This window comes from Anopheles moucheti, chromosome 3 (genome assembly GCF_943734755.1).
Source record: "Anopheles moucheti chromosome 3, idAnoMoucSN_F20_07, whole genome shotgun sequence".
Classification (NCBI taxonomy): domain Eukaryota; kingdom Metazoa; phylum Arthropoda; class Insecta; order Diptera; family Culicidae; genus Anopheles; species Anopheles moucheti.
In genome coordinates, this window is record NC_069141.1 from 41,144,608 (window position 1) to 41,163,165 (window position 18,558).

The 18,558-nt window shown below is 43.4% G+C and overlaps 5 protein-coding genes across 10 annotated transcripts; 3 read left to right on the plus strand and 2 right to left on the minus strand.

Moving 5' to 3' along the window:
• Window positions 1-522: 522 nt before the first annotated feature.
• Window positions 523-1,293, plus strand: LOC128302693 (cell cycle control protein 50A-like). Its single transcript, XM_053039557.1, has one exon. The coding sequence runs from the start codon at window positions 523-525 to the stop codon at window positions 1,291-1,293; it is 771 nt and encodes a 256-aa protein (XP_052895517.1).
• A 4,385-nt stretch (window positions 1,294-5,678) lies between these two features.
• Window positions 5,679-7,031, minus strand: LOC128304071 (uncharacterized). The gene is made up of 3 exons (XM_053041199.1): window positions 6,882-7,031; window positions 6,514-6,815; window positions 5,679-6,398 (listed from the first exon to the last, which is right to left on the minus strand). The coding sequence occupies exons 1-3, from the start codon at window positions 6,982-6,984 to the stop codon at window positions 5,835-5,837; spliced, it is 969 nt and encodes a 322-aa protein (XP_052897159.1). The 5' UTR covers window positions 6,985-7,031; the 3' UTR covers window positions 5,679-5,834.
• A 3,580-nt stretch (window positions 7,032-10,611) lies between these two features.
• On the plus strand, window positions 10,612-15,304 carry LOC128301420 (uncharacterized). Of its 6 annotated transcripts, none has more exons than XM_053037877.1 (5): window positions 10,791-11,207; window positions 12,840-13,025; window positions 13,542-14,281; window positions 14,350-14,843; window positions 14,935-15,304. In XM_053037877.1, exons 2-5 carry the CDS (start codon window positions 12,995-12,997, stop codon window positions 15,146-15,148), a joined length of 1,479 nt encoding a protein of 492 aa, XP_052893837.1. In that variant the 5' UTR covers window positions 10,791-11,207; window positions 12,840-12,994; the 3' UTR covers window positions 15,149-15,304. The 6 variants fall into 6 exon arrangements, with proteins under 6 accessions (XP_052893841.1, XP_052893837.1, XP_052893843.1 ...); XM_053037883.1 differs by having other exon boundaries at window positions 12,840-13,038; window positions 13,537-14,281; window positions 14,935-15,303; XM_053037879.1 differs by having other exon boundaries at window positions 12,840-13,034; window positions 13,537-14,281; window positions 14,935-15,303.
• Window positions 15,305-15,662: 358 nt separating this feature from the next.
• Window positions 15,663-16,720, minus strand: LOC128304190 (39S ribosomal protein L10, mitochondrial). Its single transcript, XM_053041350.1, has 2 exons — window positions 16,647-16,720; window positions 15,663-16,572 (listed from the first exon to the last, which is right to left on the minus strand). Exons 1-2 carry the CDS (start codon window positions 16,666-16,668, stop codon window positions 15,827-15,829), a joined length of 768 nt encoding a protein of 255 aa, XP_052897310.1. The 5' UTR covers window positions 16,669-16,720; the 3' UTR covers window positions 15,663-15,826.
• Window positions 16,721-16,809: 89 nt separating this feature from the next.
• Window positions 16,810-18,230, plus strand: LOC128304021 (uncharacterized). The gene is made up of 2 exons (XM_053041143.1): window positions 16,810-16,944; window positions 17,006-18,230. Exons 1-2 carry the CDS (start codon window positions 16,868-16,870, stop codon window positions 18,228-18,230), a joined length of 1,302 nt encoding a protein of 433 aa, XP_052897103.1. The 5' UTR covers window positions 16,810-16,867.
• Window positions 18,231-18,558: the final 328 nt, after the last annotated feature.

Here is an 18,558-nt window from a genome sequence, read left to right on the forward strand (position 1 = left end):
AATCAGCAAGCGATAATGTCTAGCGTAACGCATGGAAGTTAGACAGACGCCAGAGCTTGGTCAGCTCGTTCGATTTTGTGTCTGTGATGTAAGTTGTCCATCTCTGCTAACTTTATATAGTATGTGGGACTAGTGAATCATCAAGTGCCGGTAAAGAGCGAAAATGTAAATACACATCAAAGCAACTGCTGGAATCAGTGTTGATACATGAGTGGCGATACGTGATACTTGTTGCGTGAGAAAGGTAGTTTTAAAATGATCGAGCACCGCGGGGATAGCCGTGTAATAAGGCCAGTCAAAACTCGAAGACCAACCGAAAGTGCATTCTATCAGCAGAACCTAGCAGTGTGGAGACCAAACTTGACACTAAACAACCTCTGGCCGGTATTATTCATCTGTGGAACTGTTTTCCTTTCGATTGGGTTCGGCTTGCAGCATGTGGCTTACAATACACCGGAATTTTCGCTCGACTACACTTACTGCCAGGCGTATGGCGATGCAGCAAACAGGAGTTGTGCGGTGATGATCGACAGAAATCAAAGTGACACATGTCAATGTGTCGTTAATTTCACCTTAGAGCAACAATTTCCCAAGGACGTGTTCTTCTACTATATGCTGGAAAACTTTTATCAGAACCATCGAATGTTCGTAATATCCCGTGACGATGGCCAGCTTCGTGGGAATGTCGATAAAACACCCTCTCCAAGATGTCATCCGTTCGATTACGTACACCGTGACAACCTAACGCTGCCTATTGCCCCATGTGGATTAATCGCAAACGCTATCTTCAACGATACATTTGAGCTGTATCAGCAGCAAACACCAGTGCCGCTCATCGGTGGGGCATCGGTGTGGCCACACGAACGACGCTTGAAGTTCCGAAATCCTCCCGGTGACCTGCGCCAGGCGCTTGCAAACTTTTCCCGACCTCCGTCGTGGTCCCGTGAACTATGGGAACTGGATGAGCAAAATCCAGACAACAACGGTTTCCAGAACGAGGATCTCATCAACTGGATGCGTCCGGCAGCACTACCCACTTTTCGTAAGCAACATAGACGTGTCGACCATTCGATACCACCTTTTGAAGATGGTATACCGGGCGGAAGCTATACTTTGCACATCCGATACAACTACCCGGTGGCATCGTTTGGTGGACGCAAATCAATCATTCTTAGCTCACCATCCTGGATGGGTGCCCGTAATCCGTTTATGGGGTACCTGTTTCTAACTGTTGGTGCTCTTAAAATGATCCTGAGCTGTATAATTTGCACTGTTCTCTATTTTTACAAGTAATGAAAGATCAAATGCATAATTAAAATATAAAGAAAAATGGGTTTTTTAAATTTATCAGAAGTGGCTTCAAGTAGTGTACAAATACATAAGTAAACTTTAATAAAAATGTGAAAAACAAAAAGGTGTTATAAGGTATGAAATATTTTGCTCAACTACTTTTTGTCTTCACCTTTACCCATAAAATCACAATTCACACAACTTAAATAGTCACATCAGTACACCACATGAAGTTATTTAAAAAAGTAGACATGTTTGTTTTTCAAAGAAGTATTATTTACCACTGCATTGCTTATTTTGTTGGTGCAATGCAATTGATGCACAATACATATGAATTTAACGAATAAATTCAAATATGAACACGTGTTGAGCAAAACTATGGCAACACTGCTTGTAGGAAGTTTGACAGCCCCAAAACTGATGTAATCGAGCAGTGGCATGCTTAAGCGCATGGTACACGGCAACATCTTGCACTGTTTTTCTTCATAAAAAGCCTTACAAAGACAATCAACGCAATGCACTTTTATAGTGTTCCGTATATATTCGAGCTAATTTTTGTTTGGAACCGGTCTCAATTTCCTGTCTTTTTATTATTCAATAATTCATCATGTTAGCATTATGGCCTTTCCGTTCTTCTTCAATAAAAACTGTAGTTATATAATAATAATGCACATAGTCGATACGGCCAGGCCGTTCTAACGAAAATAAAAAAATAATAACAATGCATACAAAACATTGAAAATACGGCATTGCCGTCATAATATTAATTAAATAAATAAATACAAAACATTTTTATCATATCATATCATTTTTATCATACTTTGTGCATTACTGTTTGGATCAATTCTGTGAAGCATAAATAAACAATAATTATTTATACGCTAGCGAAATAAAATATATTTTAAGCCATTTAATAATTCACGCGTCGTCAAACCCAAACACGTTTAATATTAAGCAATGAAAAAAGCACAACCCATTGTGCTTCATCACCGACACCCGCCTTTTGTGCATAGGTTCGGAAACAAGTGCTCTCTTCGTTCGCGTGTGTTCCTGGTTAAAACTGTGTCCGAATCCTGTCTGTGCTGAGCGAAATCGGATCGGATCCGGTTGGTTTTCGTGAACGGTTTGGCTCAATTCGAACGCATCGTTGAAGTGATTTTCGAAACACGAGGTACTGTAAAAAAATATTGTAACCATTTCAGAACCAACATCGGAACTTTTGTTTCACCAGTATGCTATAACTAAACGATACAATATGCCGTTCCAATCGGCTAGTATTCACGTAGGTCGTTTGTTTTATTGTAATTGAAATGTTAATCTATTTGATCCGAAATGGTTTCATATGCTTTCCCGACATACACGGGGCGACAACGCGTAGCGCGCGATTGCACGCACCCGAGCAACACAAACGCTTCCATAAACGTCTGAAGGCATGAAAGATCCACTGCCTGCGATGCTGTGTTCCGGATACAATTCGTCCCATTGTCCCGATTTTGACGGCCTCTGAAGCAATCCTGTCGAATAGCGTCCGACCACGACCGGCAAACGATGATCCCTCGGTCAGTGCACCGAATTCGAGGGGCAAAGAATCGAAATCGGAACACCGATGGGCGCAGACCATGCCCAACGGTGAACGCGCGCGTACGTTGTCGGTGAAACGTGTGCCCGAACGGCATCACCGCATCACGGCACTCGCATCGTGCTTCCTGCACGCGTGCGCGCCTGTTGGATAATCGAAACCATTTTCCGACTACGTGCATCATCGTCATCGAAATAGAGAGAGAACCCGATTCGACCCCGGCGTGCTAGGTGCGACCGACGCTGCTGCTTGCTTTGTTTCCTGTGCACCTGATTGAAATGCAAAAAAAGTGTTGCCATTATTGATACGCCGGCAAACGTTCGCGCGCGCGATCCGGTACACGCGTACCGGACCGCAACATACGCAACACCGCAACTTCGCTGGTTGGATACCAGGGGCTACCAGGCGATTGCTTTCCCGCCAAAACTCAATGTTTCAGGGGCTGTACAAACCGGCGCTATAGCAACGAAGGTTTCGCTTTGTCTTCCCTCTCTGCTTGTTCAGTTCGCTTGTCGACAGTGGGTAACGATGCCAAATTTCGGCCAAAATTGAAGAAACGATCTTATCGCATCAATAAAAGTACAAACTGCAAATGAATTACAAACTTAAAATTTTTATGAGTTATAAGTAAAGTATAACTGTTTTTTATGCTTTTGATTAAGTAATCCTTTCAGTAAAAGAATAGCTTATTGTATCATTCAGTAATGAAAATTACAGGACAGTTTGCTGAAACCACAGTAAATGGATTTTCAGCTTACTGATTACTGTATTCTTGGATGTGATTATACTTCCAGCAGATTTGCATTCATGAAATTTGTCTTTTTCATTTGCTTTTTATTTCTTTTTCACAGCACTAAACTAAATTGCTTTCACACGCTATGCATTGTAAATTATAACATTATATTAAAATAATCTATTATTAAACGGTTTTCAGTAAAACAATACTTTACTGTAACGAGAAGCGAAAATTTACTAGGTGAATATTAAAAAAAACATTGCAATGGTCGTTTTTCTGATAACTGAAAATATGAAGCACCAGTAAATAATATTGTCCACCAACATCTTATACCTTGCCAACTGTCACACACGGAACTTCCCCTGCACAGCTGGAAAATCCTCCCGCAGCATGCGAAGCTGGTTGCGATAAAAATAATCTGATCAGAAAAGGCACACCAACCGACCACAATGGCGCGTTGTTGTTTGTCGTGTGTGTGCGTTTGTTTACCGACAGCGCGTTGAACAGCCAAACAAAGCCATCATCCGCCATCCACCACCACCGCCTGAACATCGACCTTCGCCGCGTCTGCGCCCTTGGTGTGAAAGGAAAAGTTTTGAAAGTACCACGCGTGCACATTTGCGGAACTTCCGCAACAGCCGCAACAGCTACGCTGAAAACGCTCGTCTCTCAACATTTTGGCCGTTGTGTGCGTGCGTGTCTGGTTGTGGTTGGGTTTACCATTGAGGGGAGATGCGAACGCATGCGCAGTTATGCTGACACACCTCCCTACCGTGATGCTTTCCTATTCGAGCGCGAAATTGAAATTGATCACTCCAGAATTGACCGCGAACGAGCGCGACCCGGGCCAAAACGCTTTCATCGACGGTGCCAACTAGACACGGCCGTCACCTGCCGGTTTTGCTGCGTCCCTGGCAATAAAAGGAACCTAGAACGGTATAATCTCGGTTCGAAAACGGCGACAACTCTCTCGCCAGCGCGTCGGGTAGATCGCAATCGTTCCCGGTTGCCAGGCTTGGTTGCGACGGATTTGCGAACAAGCGAAAAAAAAATCCTTAAAATATTGTTTTAACTAAAAAAAAGCTTTACGCATTATAACAATAACCGAGACATGATTTTTCTGCGACGAAAATGTTGCACTGCAAATGTCCGACAACGGTGCGTGATGCAAAATCGTACAGCGTACAACACATCAAGCAATCGAACAAAACGCATACAACTCCAAGCCACTGTGTGGCAGCAACAAGGCCGTCGAGCACGATTGGAGCAATCGCCGCCTGCTACAGTGCAGCTTTGCTTCGTCGGAAATCGACAGAAATGGCGCGAAACGTGTTACGGGCGAGCGCTGCGTTTCCTGCTCGAGCGCTGTCGTCCGCATACTTCTTCTGCTCGAATCCTGCCTGCGTTGTACGAGTGTAGCGCGACTTTTACCGAAAGCACCACGTGCTGGGCCAGACTGCGAAATTACGGCAACACAGCACCACCGCCAAGCAGAGTTACCTGCTTCGCGCGTGCACTCCCGTGATTTGGTGACTCGTTGTTGATGGCGTAACATTTTCGCTCTTTCTCTGCTCACCGAGTCACGTTTGACGTGTTCGAGATACACCCAATTGTGCACAAATGGCGCGCGTTGGACAAGAGTTTCGCCACCGGGAATGGAGTTAATTTATTTGGATATCAGCTATGCACACGATGCCTAATATCGGGACATCGTCCATTACAACAATGGAATTCCGACATTTTAATGTTCAATTTTCTTGGAAGTTTTGCAGTTGTTTGCATGGGACCACTAGTGGAAAGAATTACACAGCGTTACATTAGTGACATGAAGCTGTTACATGTAGTTCCGCACAAGAAAAGCTGGCTAGATATAGTCCATGAGATAAGATAGCAAATACTGCACGCATTGTAAGCGATAACAAACAATTGACACAGTGTGCGTCACCTCGCACATAGTGTATTGCAAATTTACTCAAACAAATAAAATAGCGTTGCGCTAGAAAGCCAAATCCTGTTTAGCATGATAAAGCAACTGTAATCAAGATGTTTATTTAAACGAACCTTTATTCAGCCTTGTCCCATTCGCGTGCTGGATAGTCGTATATGGAAAACCCTTAAATAATCTTCCGAAACTCACTCTGTCCCCAAGCTTACGTTAAATTCCGTTTAGAATTGCGTTAGAAACTATAGAAAAGTAGTAAATAATACATGCGACTGTCGCAATCATGATTAGGGGCCAGCTTTTTCCCCATTGCGCGCCTTGTACACTATGACGTCACGCACAATCTGTTCCAAGCCGGCGAACGTGTCGATGTAGTAGTCGGGAACCAGTTCTGGCTTATCTGCCAACCTCTGCAAATCATCCTCCTTGACGCCGCCGGTACCGACCAGCAGCGTTTGATAGTTGGAAATGTGTCCAAACTGCACGTCCATTTCGGGCTGATCACCCACGAACAGCACCCGGCGTGGATTATCGATCGCGTACATCTGTTTCACCATTTTGCTCATCTCGCGCCCTGGTTTGCCGAGCACAATCGGTTTACGGTCAGCTACCTTTTGCAGCACTTCCACGTAAGACCCGGGACCGATGAGCCGCATCCGTGGACCAACCGGCAGGACCGTGTCCATCGCGCCCGCTATGAACAGGGCGTCATGTTGCAGGTACAGCTGAGCACGGAGCAGTTTGATGTTGTTCATATTGTAGTCAAAGTCCACTATTACCGCTTTTACCGGTTGCCTATCGTTTATAACTGCTGTCACCGCTCTTATCGATTCCGGCAACGGTTCATCAGGCTACAGGCCACAAAACGAGTAAGTCATGCAATGAGAGGAAGTTCCAAAAAAAAAACAAAAAGGAATGCAATCAAGGCACACTCTTACTTGTTGCAATGTTAATTCTAAAACTCACACCATCGAGCAGTTGAATGCCGGCTTCCCTGAGGCAGTTCTTGAAGTTGGTGCTACCGATTACGTAGCACAGGGCATCATCAAATTTTCTCGCACGCAAATACTCAACAACGACCTTGGCCGGATGAATCACGTCCTCGTCGTCTAGCGTGTGGTCGGTCAGCTTGTCCAGCTTGGCCCGATAGTCCGCCATCGTGCGGACACTGTTGTTCGACACATAAAGCACTCGCTTGCCGTTGGTTCGCAATGCACGAATCGAACGTTCGACGCCCTCGAACGGGTCTGATAAAAGCCACAGCACACCTAAAACACGAATTTCACCATATATTCTGCTGGAGGAATCGCACTTTAACCACACATCACACTTACCGTCACAGTCGGTTTGGACCATGTCGAACGAATCGAAGAAACGTTCCTTCTCCTCTATCGACAGCATCACCAGCTTCTTAGTTATCTTTCTTTCCATTGCCATTATTCTTTACGTGCCGCGCGTGCCGGAATCGCGTGACAATTACAAGAGCTGCCACCGAACGAATGCCGCTCGCTCTGCTATGATGCGTTTGCAGCCATGCAATGGTTTGCTGTACGGTACTGCCCATTCATAAACAAAACCACAGTGATGAACAAATGTTTTGCGTACGCGATTTTGTACATGCATAACGAATAATTTTTGAGGAAAATTTACATCCCTTTGTAGTTTTGTAAAATTGGCCTAGGCATTAAATTATGGTTGGGTTTGAACCAACAAGTTCTTTAAATTTCACTACCCATTTCGAGGTTTGTTTTTAATGTCTAAAACAGTTGAACTAAATTTTTGAAAACGTTTCCAGAATTGCCATCAATGTTTTGGATGTCACTTGTGGATGTTGATTGAAAAATGAATATTTAGATAACACTAACATAACCTTATAAATGTAATATACAGCATGGAAAAGGGTTTGCCACTACTTTAGTCCTCACACTACAGTGCACGTGCAGAAACAACTACTGTGACGATTCGTGCCACTCCCACTCGTACAAAGCACACAAGAACGTTTCCATTGCCCGAGTCATTCACGTACAAACCAGCTAAAGGGTTAAGGGTTACTGCCACTTTACGTCTGCTGCTGATAACCTACTACACAGTGACGAACTAACGTTTTGTGTATCAGTTTTGTTGCAATGCAAAAATTTATGAAACTATTTAAATATAACTATTTTTTGTAAACTTTGCTTCATTACAATATTGCATTTAATAATGCTTGTATTTGATTTTTTAAACATTCTTGAAATGTAGCTTTTCTCATCGATGTGATGTTTACAGAGAGTAATCTACTGTCCAAACCCTTCTGCTAATCCTCTGCGGTGCGCTTTCAATGCGTTGTTCATCGTTCGATCGTTGTTCATTCATAAACAAGAACCCAGTTTCCCCAAACACAATTTCGAACAAACGTTTTCCCTACCAGTGTTTATTCAACGCAAAATATTTGTTAACATATTTTTTTTTTATTTTGTAGAACAATTAAATCCATCTTTGATTGAGTAAAATTAGCTTTATTGGGATGTTGACTGTTTGAATGAATGTTTGAAATTTGTTTAAACAATTCTAAATCGATGGAAACTCTTTTCCGTGTTTTTTCTTAAGAGTACTCACCCAACCACCGGTGTTTGCATCGATGTTTTTGCAGTGTGCTTAATTAATTAACAAATGACAAACAAACGTTTTGCGTGCCAGTGTTACAAGGCAAAAATATTGTTTTTTTTTTGTATATGTAATTCACATGTAATTGAGTACAATTGGCTGCATTACTTTTTTTCATGTAATAATGAAATTGAATTTGATCGTTTTTAATATTTGACAACCACGACAGTATCGGAAAAAACCCCATCTATGCCTTTCCTCCAAGGACTGACTATCCGGCTACGTGGAAAAAATATTTTTTTTATTGGATTAAGATGTATGGCTTGGCCGTTCTTTCGAAAAAAAAATTAAAAATTGAAGAATATTTTCGGTTTTTCGGTTTCGGTATTATCGGTTTCACATTTGCCGATCAAACCTCAATGGACACTAAACCCATGATAAAATATCACATAAAATCATTACATCAGTGAATATTACAGGGTTTAGTATTGGTATTATAACACTTTTGGCGTGCATAATAGCAACGGAGACCTGTATAAAATAGATCTAGTAGCAAATCCAATTCTACCCATTCCTCCTTATGATTACAACTCCAATCTAACTATCCAGCTCCATGTAAACTCAAAGAAAATGATATGTTAAGTCCCCTTCAGATTGCAGGTTCACAAAAAAATAACTCATTTCAATCCATAAATTTTAAACGCCGGTTGTAAACAAAAATTGGTAAATCCACGGTAAAACCCCAACAAATATAAACATTGAAACGATATAGTGGAACACTGATTACAACGAAACCGGCTCTTATCGCATTGCCCGCAAAACAGTATGCATAATTTGTAGACATTAATAACAAACCTGGTTTGGAATGCTGGAGGAAACTTGAAATTACTGATGGCAATTACGAATAGCAGCTAACCGAGCCAGGCGCTTACAGAGAGCCAAATAATGAAAATAATCCAAACCATTATGAGGATTATGATTGATGCGAAGCAGTGCAGATTCAAGATAAGTCCAGTTCATATTTTTGTCAAAAGCCTTTAACATAACCATTTATGTGAAAAAAAATTGTTTCTATTGTGTTCATAAAAAATTTAAATATGAATCGCGGTTCGGGAATGATTTACAGTTTTACTCAGTCTTCTGCCAATCGTAAACCTCGTTGTTAGTTGCTCGAAACACGAAACACGATCGAGTCGCATTCATTTGCTTCTACTAAACGTCCTTTGTTCGTGTGTAAGCGATACTGAAAAGACTTTGAACGCTAGGCCGTCCACTGCCATGAGCAATATACCAGGGTTGGGTATGATAATTGATTTAAATTAATAATTCTATACTGCTCATTAAATATTTTTCATACACACCTTGCATTAGTTATAGTTTATCAGGGTATACAATATTTTTTCTTATGAATTCTTTCGTTAATTTTAAATGAACAATAACAAAATACCATGCAATTCATACACTCCCCTATATTTCAAAATCTTAGCAAATTATTGTGTAAATTAAATCGTGTATGTTGTGCATGATAATTCTATAGATTCTTGGCGCGGTCCGGTGGTGTATTGATAGCGGCGCAGGTCTTCACACGACAGGAGCGAGGAAAAATCTCATCAGGACCAAACTCCCGTGGCAAGGACTGTATGACTATTTGTAAAACGTGGTAAAAATAAGTCGATACGGCCTGGCCGTTCTAACGAAACAACAACGAATTCGTTAGGGATCGTTAGGGATCAACAGCGCTATTCAACAGTGATCCTGGATCATTTGATCTCATATTACAGGAGTGGATCAGATTTTTCAAGCCTGAATCGGATCGGATCAACCGATCCACCTCCAACTTCTCATCGCTAGGGGGATTGGTCCAGATGGGATTTTGGACCGGGTCCGATCGTGTGAAGACTGGCACACGCAGCCAATATACCACTGGGGCCGTCCCTGATTGATTAACATCTATAGACCGAATGTCCGAAAATGCAGGGGGAGGTATATATCATTACAATTCTCATAACACTCTGATTAGAGTGAGCATAAGAGATTGGTATATGTTCTATGTTGCGTGTGGCCTTTTGTTACTAACATCATCAGTTTGCGGCTATTCTCTATGCTTTAAATATCTTCTCCGAAGCAGTACTTTAGCGTCCATGCGCATGTGTACCCAGTACTGACGTTATTATCACGATTTCCACGATCGTCGCACGCTCGCGAGACATCATTCTAATGCTGTCGGAACATGGGACGAGATATCTGTTTGTTGTCTATCTTCACCGATTAGTGCCAAGCCCGAACCACTCTCACTTTCACCGTTGGTGTATTTTCATTTATAAATATTGGACGCTCTCTTGTTTTGCGTTCTTTACCCAAATAGAACGCAGCTTCATTTCATGCACACCATCGCACCAAGCGAAGGACTAGCATCTTTGTACCTTCGCTGTTTCAGACACGTTTCCATCCCAAAACAACTGTTGATCGTGTGTTGATGGTACAGCTGGTTTTCGTTCGTGTACATCGGACGAGTGTATGGGGAAAAAAGCAATCCTGAAACAAGTGCAGCAAACATGCTACATCCACAGAACCCCAAATCACCCACGTTGATGCTGTGTGCTGACCGCAACAGCAGCAAGTGTATGCGAAAAATGATACGAAAATATGTAATTCACACATCGGTACCGATCGCGAGGAACAAATCGTCGTTGTGTCCATCAGCAACAACAGCAACAAAACAACCTCGATATATTGCGGGCTTATGGTGGTCGTGTCAGTGTCACACATACTACTCATTCTCTGTCTCTCGGCGTTAAGAGACTGCGGTAATGTTGAGATAAATCTCAATTGGGGTGAGATGTGATCGTTACGCGATATATCTATCTCTACAACGCGCAGTTAGCACTTTGCAGTCAGATGTTTTACCGATGTCGAAGCAGATCGGGTGCTAGTGAATAAGATCTCCTGCGCCATTGCAAGGACCATTTAGTTACGCTTGCAGCTGTTTGGTGTGTGTTTTGCCAGTCCTGGTTCCTTGGACGCATCACCTATAGGAAAGGGACTATAGGAAGTCCTGAGCATAAATAGTAGTGGTACGTGTCCAGTGAAACTGCATATTCTACCGCTCTAAAGTAGATCAACTTTCCTCGATTGCTTATCGCGATCGGTTTCAAACGCTTACAAAGTGTGTGGAGGATGAAAAAATCTCCACCATACTCTTAGCCACCTTCCAGTGCAATCTTGTTCGGTAATGGTCTATTGCGAAGAAAAAGGACTATTTTTATCTCGATCTTCATCGCCCTTGTCAGTGTGCTCCGTATCGTTTGGACAGGTGTGTGTTAGTGTACAAGCGAAATACGAGTTCCATTTTTCACATCAATTCGCCAAAACGGATCACGATTTTTTCACCAAGTTGTAATGTTTGCAATCAAGTTTAGCCATTGACTTCGCTGTCCATGGTACGAGCAGCTGATCCTCCGCGAAGGCAGAATCTTTCGAACGCAAATATATCGCAGTATCGGCTCTCGGTACCATTGAAACGGGTGTGCTCGTATGTGGGAGTGTGTGAGTTTAAGCGAATCAAACTTTTATTCGCATGAACCAAACAAACCGAGTACACAAAACAAGCGCATCCTTCCACCCAAGAAAGGGTGGCCTTTACAAGATCATGTTTTTTTTTGCTTTTTTGTTCTCTAAACGATGCGACGAGCGCTGCTGTGGGGTGAAACGCTGTGTTACATGGTTGTGCGCCACACGATGTGCTAAAAATAACAAAAATCCCGCAACCCAAATCGTGTCCCAAACCCATCTGCCCACATTGGGTCCACTACCTCCATCAAACGGTTTGCTGCTGGTGTCATAACGCGGGAAGAAATCGGAATACAATGAAATAGAAGTGAAGTGTACTGTATATTCTATTGTAAGTAGGAAAACGATAAGTTACAATAGGTAAAATGTTATCTACCGTTATCGGCTAGAAGACCAGAATGGTGTAGAACTGATTTTTATCCAATAGGTCAAACTCAACAGAGAAGGTCGACTTTTTCGACTGCGAAAACGCCAGTGGTGGTGAGATCTATCTTTATCCACTGAAAATATAACCACCAGCAGAGTAGTGCCTGTTGTGTGTCGGGGCAATGTTTTCATGTTTTCTACCGTTCATGCCCGTTCTGTCGCTATGTCCACGAGTGTCTAATGTTATTTAAATAAGTTTTTGTGTTTCAAACTCTTTACAGAGATTTAAAAGCTATATCAATTGCGTTCCTTACAAGGTATTATCGTTCTTTTTCTATTGTAACATCAAGAAAACAGTGCTTATTTCGTGTGTTATCAACTGTTTCTGTAACAACCGTAACACCCGTAACGTTCACTTATTGTCCAATCGACTGTGGTATTGGGGAAAAAGCAAAAACGGAGAAATATATCCCAATGCACAGCAGACGAGTGCGAACTATTCTATTCATCTAAAAATATAATTTGGCAGTGAATTTGTTTAAAAAGCAAGGGCACAGACCATCAACACAGTTGGCTGGGGGCATTGGGGTTGCACACCCCAACATTACACACTGCCGTGTTGGGGCAGAGCAGTCAACATGACTGTAGATTTTGTACCAAAAACACTTATACCATCCCACTGGAAATGGGTTACTGTAATGATAAACCTTCTGATGCCTATTTTTCCACTGTGTTTCTTTTCTTTCTATCTCGACCGATCCCTGCAAAAGGATTTTTGCTAGCGTACGTACACACCGCGCAGACGAAGAAGACCACGGTACGATCGGGCACGATCACGCTCGAATCACCAGCGACGCGCGTCAGAGTAGCGAAGAAACAGCAACAAAAGAAAAGAAAAACACACAGAAAAACAGAAATATAAAACATGGACAAACCGTCGCGTCCGGTGCGAAATCGTAAGCGCAGTAGGTTCGTGACGAATTTCTTGCGTGTGACCGTGTGGACATGGGTGTGATAAGCAGTGAGAGTGATCGAAAGTTTCCCAACACACTGCAACCCCCTTCCACCCCCTTCCCCATCACATTCAACAGCAAAAGTATCATCCGTGGCTTCATTAGCTTGTACGAAGAAGAATTGATTGCGTACATCAAACTAGTGCTTCTGCCAGAACTTCTAGTAACGTCTTGCAATTACTCACTAACCTTCCCATATTGAAGATCGCTTGTGAATTGTGTACGCGACACGGTTGTTGGTCAGCTATTATTATTATGTTTTGCCACCACGTGACTGACGTGACAAACGTGTGCGTAATATGCGCAGCACTGCATGCGTTTGTGCCGTTTCTGGCGGTTCTACCAGTATGCTCTCGCTTTATGGTCACACAATGCTAGAAACGAATGTTTTTATGTCCCCTGCAACCAATCGCCAACATGGGCGTGGGTGTGTGTTTTCTTGTTATATTTCCAGGAAAGCATGGCCACCGGGAGATAGCCACCGACCGGTGAAACGATTATTTACGCCGGAAATTAAGCGTATGCTCAAGGACTGGTTGGTCCGGCGCCGGGAGAACCCATACCCAAACCGGGACGAAAAGAAGCTGCTTGCCATCGAGACGGGTTTGACGTACACGCAAATATGCAACTGGTTTGCGAACTGGCGACGAAAGCTCAAAAACTCGGGCAATGATCCAATCCGCAAGACGTGGGGTAATCTGATAAAGCATTACAACACCAATGCGCGCGGAAATGTGGAACAGTTTAGCATCTGCTCGAATGATAGCATTTGGGGTGAGCACGGGGAGGACTCGCAAGGTTCCCGTTCATCCTCTTCAGGCGAGCAACCTTACCACCATCATCAACATCATCATCGACGCCATCATTACAGGCACAACCAGCAACATCCCGACCGGAGTCCTTCCCGTGCACAGTATGGGCAGAGGAATGCTGGAAAACCGTACCAAGCGTACACGGACGCAGGTGGTAGAGGAGGCGAGAATAACAATAGCGATGCGTGCCGGAACAATAATGTAGACTGTAGGGCGTATTCCGATTACTTGCGAGTACTGCCAGAGTATGGAAGCGTCGAGGATTGTCCGAATAGTGAAGACTTGCGTGATAGCTATCCACCGACAGCGTTTCGAATCGATCATTGCTATACTCCACGCAACTACGAAACCGTCTTTGGCATACCGGAAGAAACGAGATGTTACAAGGTACTCCAACATGATTGCCAGAGTGTCTGTTTTTTTTTATATCAATTGTCGTCCTTACCCTTCCGTAGGTCACCCAATTCGATGGAAGCTATGATCCGGAGAGTGGGACAACACTAGAGCCTCTCATTCTAACTGCCACACCTGCCCATTATGGTCGTCCTTACGCGACGAAGGAAGTTCCCAATGGCGGAACGCTGTACCTCACCCCAACAACTACCCTTTCTCCAGCTGTCACTCCACCGATCCCTAGCGGTAGATCACGATCGAGCAAATACAAGAGCAGCATTATGGAGAAATATCTTCGCGATCTTAGCGAACTGGAACCAGCGGATGGGCCAGCAAATGGGTCTACAACCATGGTGCCGGTTTTAATGGCGGCAATACCCTTTCAACAGAAACACTGTGGCCACGCGCGTAGCCACGAACTTCAACTACAAACGCAACCTACGATGGGCTATGACACGGCCGTATTACGAGGACCACCTTCATTATCGAAATGGCTGGAAAGTGCCGCCAAGTTCACACCGTCAAAACACAACTACATCGATTGGGAATGCTCGGGGTAGGGGAAGGGAACGTCTTGAATCAATGCGAGAGAAACACTTCCTTCGTAAATGTGCAATAATCTTTTTCTTCTCTCTCCTAAAACACAGAAAACAATCGTCATCGAAGAAACGGTGTGATTCTGAGAGCAACTACTACGGCATTGCTGATACCGGTGATGATAACGGTTGTGCCTATGCGAGACCATTTTATAGCGAGCCAGCAACAACCGTTGGTACACTCGAACACCAAAAGGATGAGCTCGATGCTGCAGAAGCGCTCACGAGGCTGGCAAACAATTTTCGAACGAAATTTTCCACCTAACCCAAAGGGGGCCTAACAAGCAAACGTGGAAAGTATAATTTACGTCAGCGCATTCCTAAACTTGTGCAGCAGCCATAGCAAAAGAGACGTGGTACGTGTTCGAACAATAAAAGGTGATAGTGTTAGCGAATGCTAGCAGAACATACTAGTTTCATTGAGTGAGTTGAGTACATTATCCGTGGAAATTGTAGTCACTTCCTCATAAGTACACGCAATTGATTTCTAAGAGCAGATCTTTTTCCTCCCATGATCATTGTTCGCAATTGTTAAAGTACTGCTAATTCCTGTTTGCCTGGTCTGTACTGTAGGTTGTGTTTGCCATATAATGGATTTTTAAACTTTCGCGTAACCGGTCAATCCTTGAAATCAGGCCGGCCCACCGTACGATGATGCACCGTATTTTTCTCCCGGGCAAGGGATCCTTTAGTGTGGTTATTAATAATAACAGATGAATGGATGAGTTTAAGCAATTCATTGTCCTACAAAGATGCTTAGGAGTGATGAAACTGTAAGGATGATACTTTCAAAAAGCTCCGAATGACTGAAAAAGTGTTGAATAAATTTCGTGATGCATTAATATCTGAGATATAAAGTAATCCGTGAGTAGTATAAACTCATTATATTGTTTTACGGTTTCTTGCTCTACTGTATACTTATCCCAACTAAATGCTCCTCGACTTAACTGTCTTTTTTTTCGTCAACAACACTAACAGAACTGCTCTTATCGGGTTGGGAATCGTTTTTTGCGTACGCATCGAGCATGTTTACCAGCTGGCTCTGATGGCACTGCAGATCTGCTACAATCTTACCACCAGCACTTTCTAATACCGCAGCAAACTGTGCCCGCACTGCAGTAAGGTCAGGCATGGTAGCGTAAGCCATAAACTCGTTTCTACTTAACAATCTACCCTCCACAATTCCACCCATCAAGATGAGTTGGGGCGTTTTCTTTAACACGCTCAGCACCTGCTTAATCTTTTGCTCGTCAGGACTAAAGATGATTGCTGTTTTAGCTTCAAACAGTGGCATAATCGCTTCGAATTTTGTATCTGCAAGTGCCTTACGCATGATCGATTTACCGTACACCTTAACCGATATATTATGTCGATGCAGTGCTACCTGCATCTTAAACATATCCTCCTGCCTTATCGAATTCACGTGCAGCAGCGCTACTAGTTTGCTGTGCTCGAACCAATTTCGGGCTTCCCGAGCAATGATTGTTTCATACGGGTTGTCCAACGTTTTACTTTCCTTCATCCGTTGGGCATCGATACACGGAGCATTAAATTCGGGTTTTTTGTAGTACGGTTTTATAATTTCGAGCACGCGAGCTCTTTCGTAATGCGGTTGCCGTGGTCGCTGAATGTTGATCTTTCCACGGAACCGACGAAATGTGAGCAGCGGGTTGCGCGACTGCAACAGGCCTGGAAAGGAAGCGGATGATTGTGAGATCGAGTAGGCAGTACAAACACTTTTAATGAAATTAAATAAAACTTACCATTTATAATAAAGTTGGACATGTTGCGGCTGTTTTTCTATCAGAAGGCAAAGCAAAACAATCGACTGCAAATATGTCAATCACCGGTTGTCAAATTCAGGATGCTTCGTGCCAGGCGAAAATCGGGCGAAAACGAACTGTCATTTTTTTGTCCAAAAATACCAAACAAACAGCTCCAGTTGTGTTTTTCTTTAGCAACATAATACGTTGCAGCATACAAAATGGTTATTTGCACGTACTTTCTTAGTAATAACTGCCGATTCGGTTCCAGATGCAATAACGAGCACATAGACATTGGGTAACAAGTAAAATTCACGCGTAAAAAGGCGAGTCGTAACAATGTGCGCTTTCTCTTTTAGGTCAATTGTTAAAAACGAAGCGGATGTAACACTGAAAGGCAATCAATGGCCGCTCTCGTGCTTTGGACCCTTCAAAGAGCGCAATTGCATCCCTAACTTTATCGAAGACCAAAGCTTCGAAGAAATTCGTATGATGTATCTGGAAGCGAAAATGCAGAACAACATACCAGCCCATCAGATGCAGCTTGCACAAATGATAAACGATGCCAAAACGAAGATGCAATGTCTCACGGCGATGAATAGGGAGGTCCTGAACACATTGGTTGAGATTTATAATCAGCAGGAAAGCAGTGCCAAACCGTCGAATATTCCTTCGAACCCGTTTGCATCGATAGCCTCTGTCGGTAGCAACACAACAACATCGAGCATTTTTGGTGGTGGCAACAGTGGCACTGGGTTCGGGTCGGGATTCGGAGCTGGCAGCACAAGTGTTAGCTCTGGATCTGCCGGCAGCATATTCGGCGGTGGTTCAATAAGCGGCCAAACGGCACAACCAGCTAGTAGCATCTTTGGCACAGCTGCTTCCACAACTAACAGCATATTCGCCAAACCTGCCCAGCAAGTGTCCACTGGAAATATCTTCGGGATGTCCCAACCATCAAACAACGTGTTTGGAGCACCTGCCACGTTGGGTGGAGGATTATTCGGCAGTGTTCAGCAACCGTCTCAAAGTGCTGCGCCAATGTTCGGCGGTGCAACAACAGCTCCGAACCCGGTTGCTGGCGGTAACTTATTTACAAATTCATTGAATATTCGTCCATGTGTTGCCCAGCCGGTTGCAAGTGGTTCCGTGTTTGGTGGTGGAAGCATGTTTGGTAACAGTTCAACATCCGTGGCACCGGCAGCTGGTGGTTTTGGAACGATTGCGACACAACCCCAGCAGAGCACCGGATTATTTAATTCCGTTTCTTTTGGCAGTAGTGCCCCAACAGGTGCATCCTTTGGTTCGTTTGGATCCCCGATGCAAGCTGTTCCTGCCGTCAATACTGCATCGTCACAAAATTTGTTCCTTCCCGCATCTACGGCAACTCCCTTCGGCTCTTCGATGGGTTCAAGCGCATTCGGTGTGCCTGCAGCACCCTTAGGCCAAAGCGTGCCACAATCGGCTACTATATACAGCAATATGGAAACAGTTACGGCGGAACATTTAGCGGCCTTCAAGTCGGATCAATTTCAATTAGGACGAATACCAACGGTACCACCGCCTAAAGACTTGTGTCAATAAAATAATTGCAAATAAAATTCATTTATTTCTTACATTTAATGAGTAACAATGAACCTAAGAATGGTCAGTAATCTTAATATCGGTTAATTAACATTGTTCAGCAAGGCTAAGGAAAGTTTTGATCGAATGCGACCATAAAAGGAAGACATATTCTGTATAACCATTTGAGGATCTCTAATTAAGTACGGCTGAGGGAAACTCCTACACATGGACGCATCCGCAAGGGAAATTATGAACGCATATAAGTCGTAGTTAGGTTCGGTAGTCAAGCAAATAAGCCATCCACAAACAATTGCCGTTCAAACGAAAGAACGATAGAAAGCAAGGC

Coding starts and splice junctions, on each gene's coding strand:
- LOC128301420 (XM_053037883.1), top strand. CDS start 12,995: ATGGACAAACCGTCGCGTCCGGTGCGAAATCGTAAGCGCAGTAG. Junction 13,039..13,536: donor CGAAATCGTAAGCGCAGTAG/GTTCGTGACGAA, acceptor TTATATTTCCAG/GAAAGCATGGCCACCGGGAG. Junction 14,844..14,934: donor ATCGATTGGGAATGCTCGGG/GTAGGGGAAGGG, acceptor CCTAAAACACAG/AAAACAATCGTCATCGAAGA.
- LOC128304071 (XM_053041199.1), bottom strand. CDS start 6,984: ATGGCAATGGAAAGAAAGATAACTAAGAAGCTGGTGATGCTGTCGATA. Junction 6,816..6,881: donor GGTCCAAACCGACTGTGACG/GTAAGTGTGATG, acceptor TTCGTGTTTTAG/GTGTGCTGTGGCTTTTATCA. Junction 6,399..6,513: donor GCATTCAACTGCTCGATGGT/GTGAGTTTTAGA, acceptor TGTGGCCTGTAG/CCTGATGAACCGTTGCCGGA.
- LOC128302693 (XM_053039557.1), top strand. CDS start 523: ATGATCGACAGAAATCAAAGTGACACATGTCAATGTGTCGTTAATTTC.
- LOC128304190 (XM_053041350.1), bottom strand. CDS start 16,668: ATGTCCAACTTTATTATAAATG. Junction 16,573..16,646: donor GTCCAACTTTATTATAAATG/GTAAGTTTTATT, acceptor CTTCCTTTCCAG/GCCTGTTGCAGTCGCGCAAC.
- LOC128304021 (XM_053041143.1), top strand. CDS start 16,868: ATGGTTATTTGCACGTACTTTCTTAGTAATAACTGCCGATTCGGTTCC. Junction 16,945..17,005: donor AACGAGCACATAGACATTGG/GTAACAAGTAAA, acceptor TTTCTCTTTTAG/GTCAATTGTTAAAAACGAAG.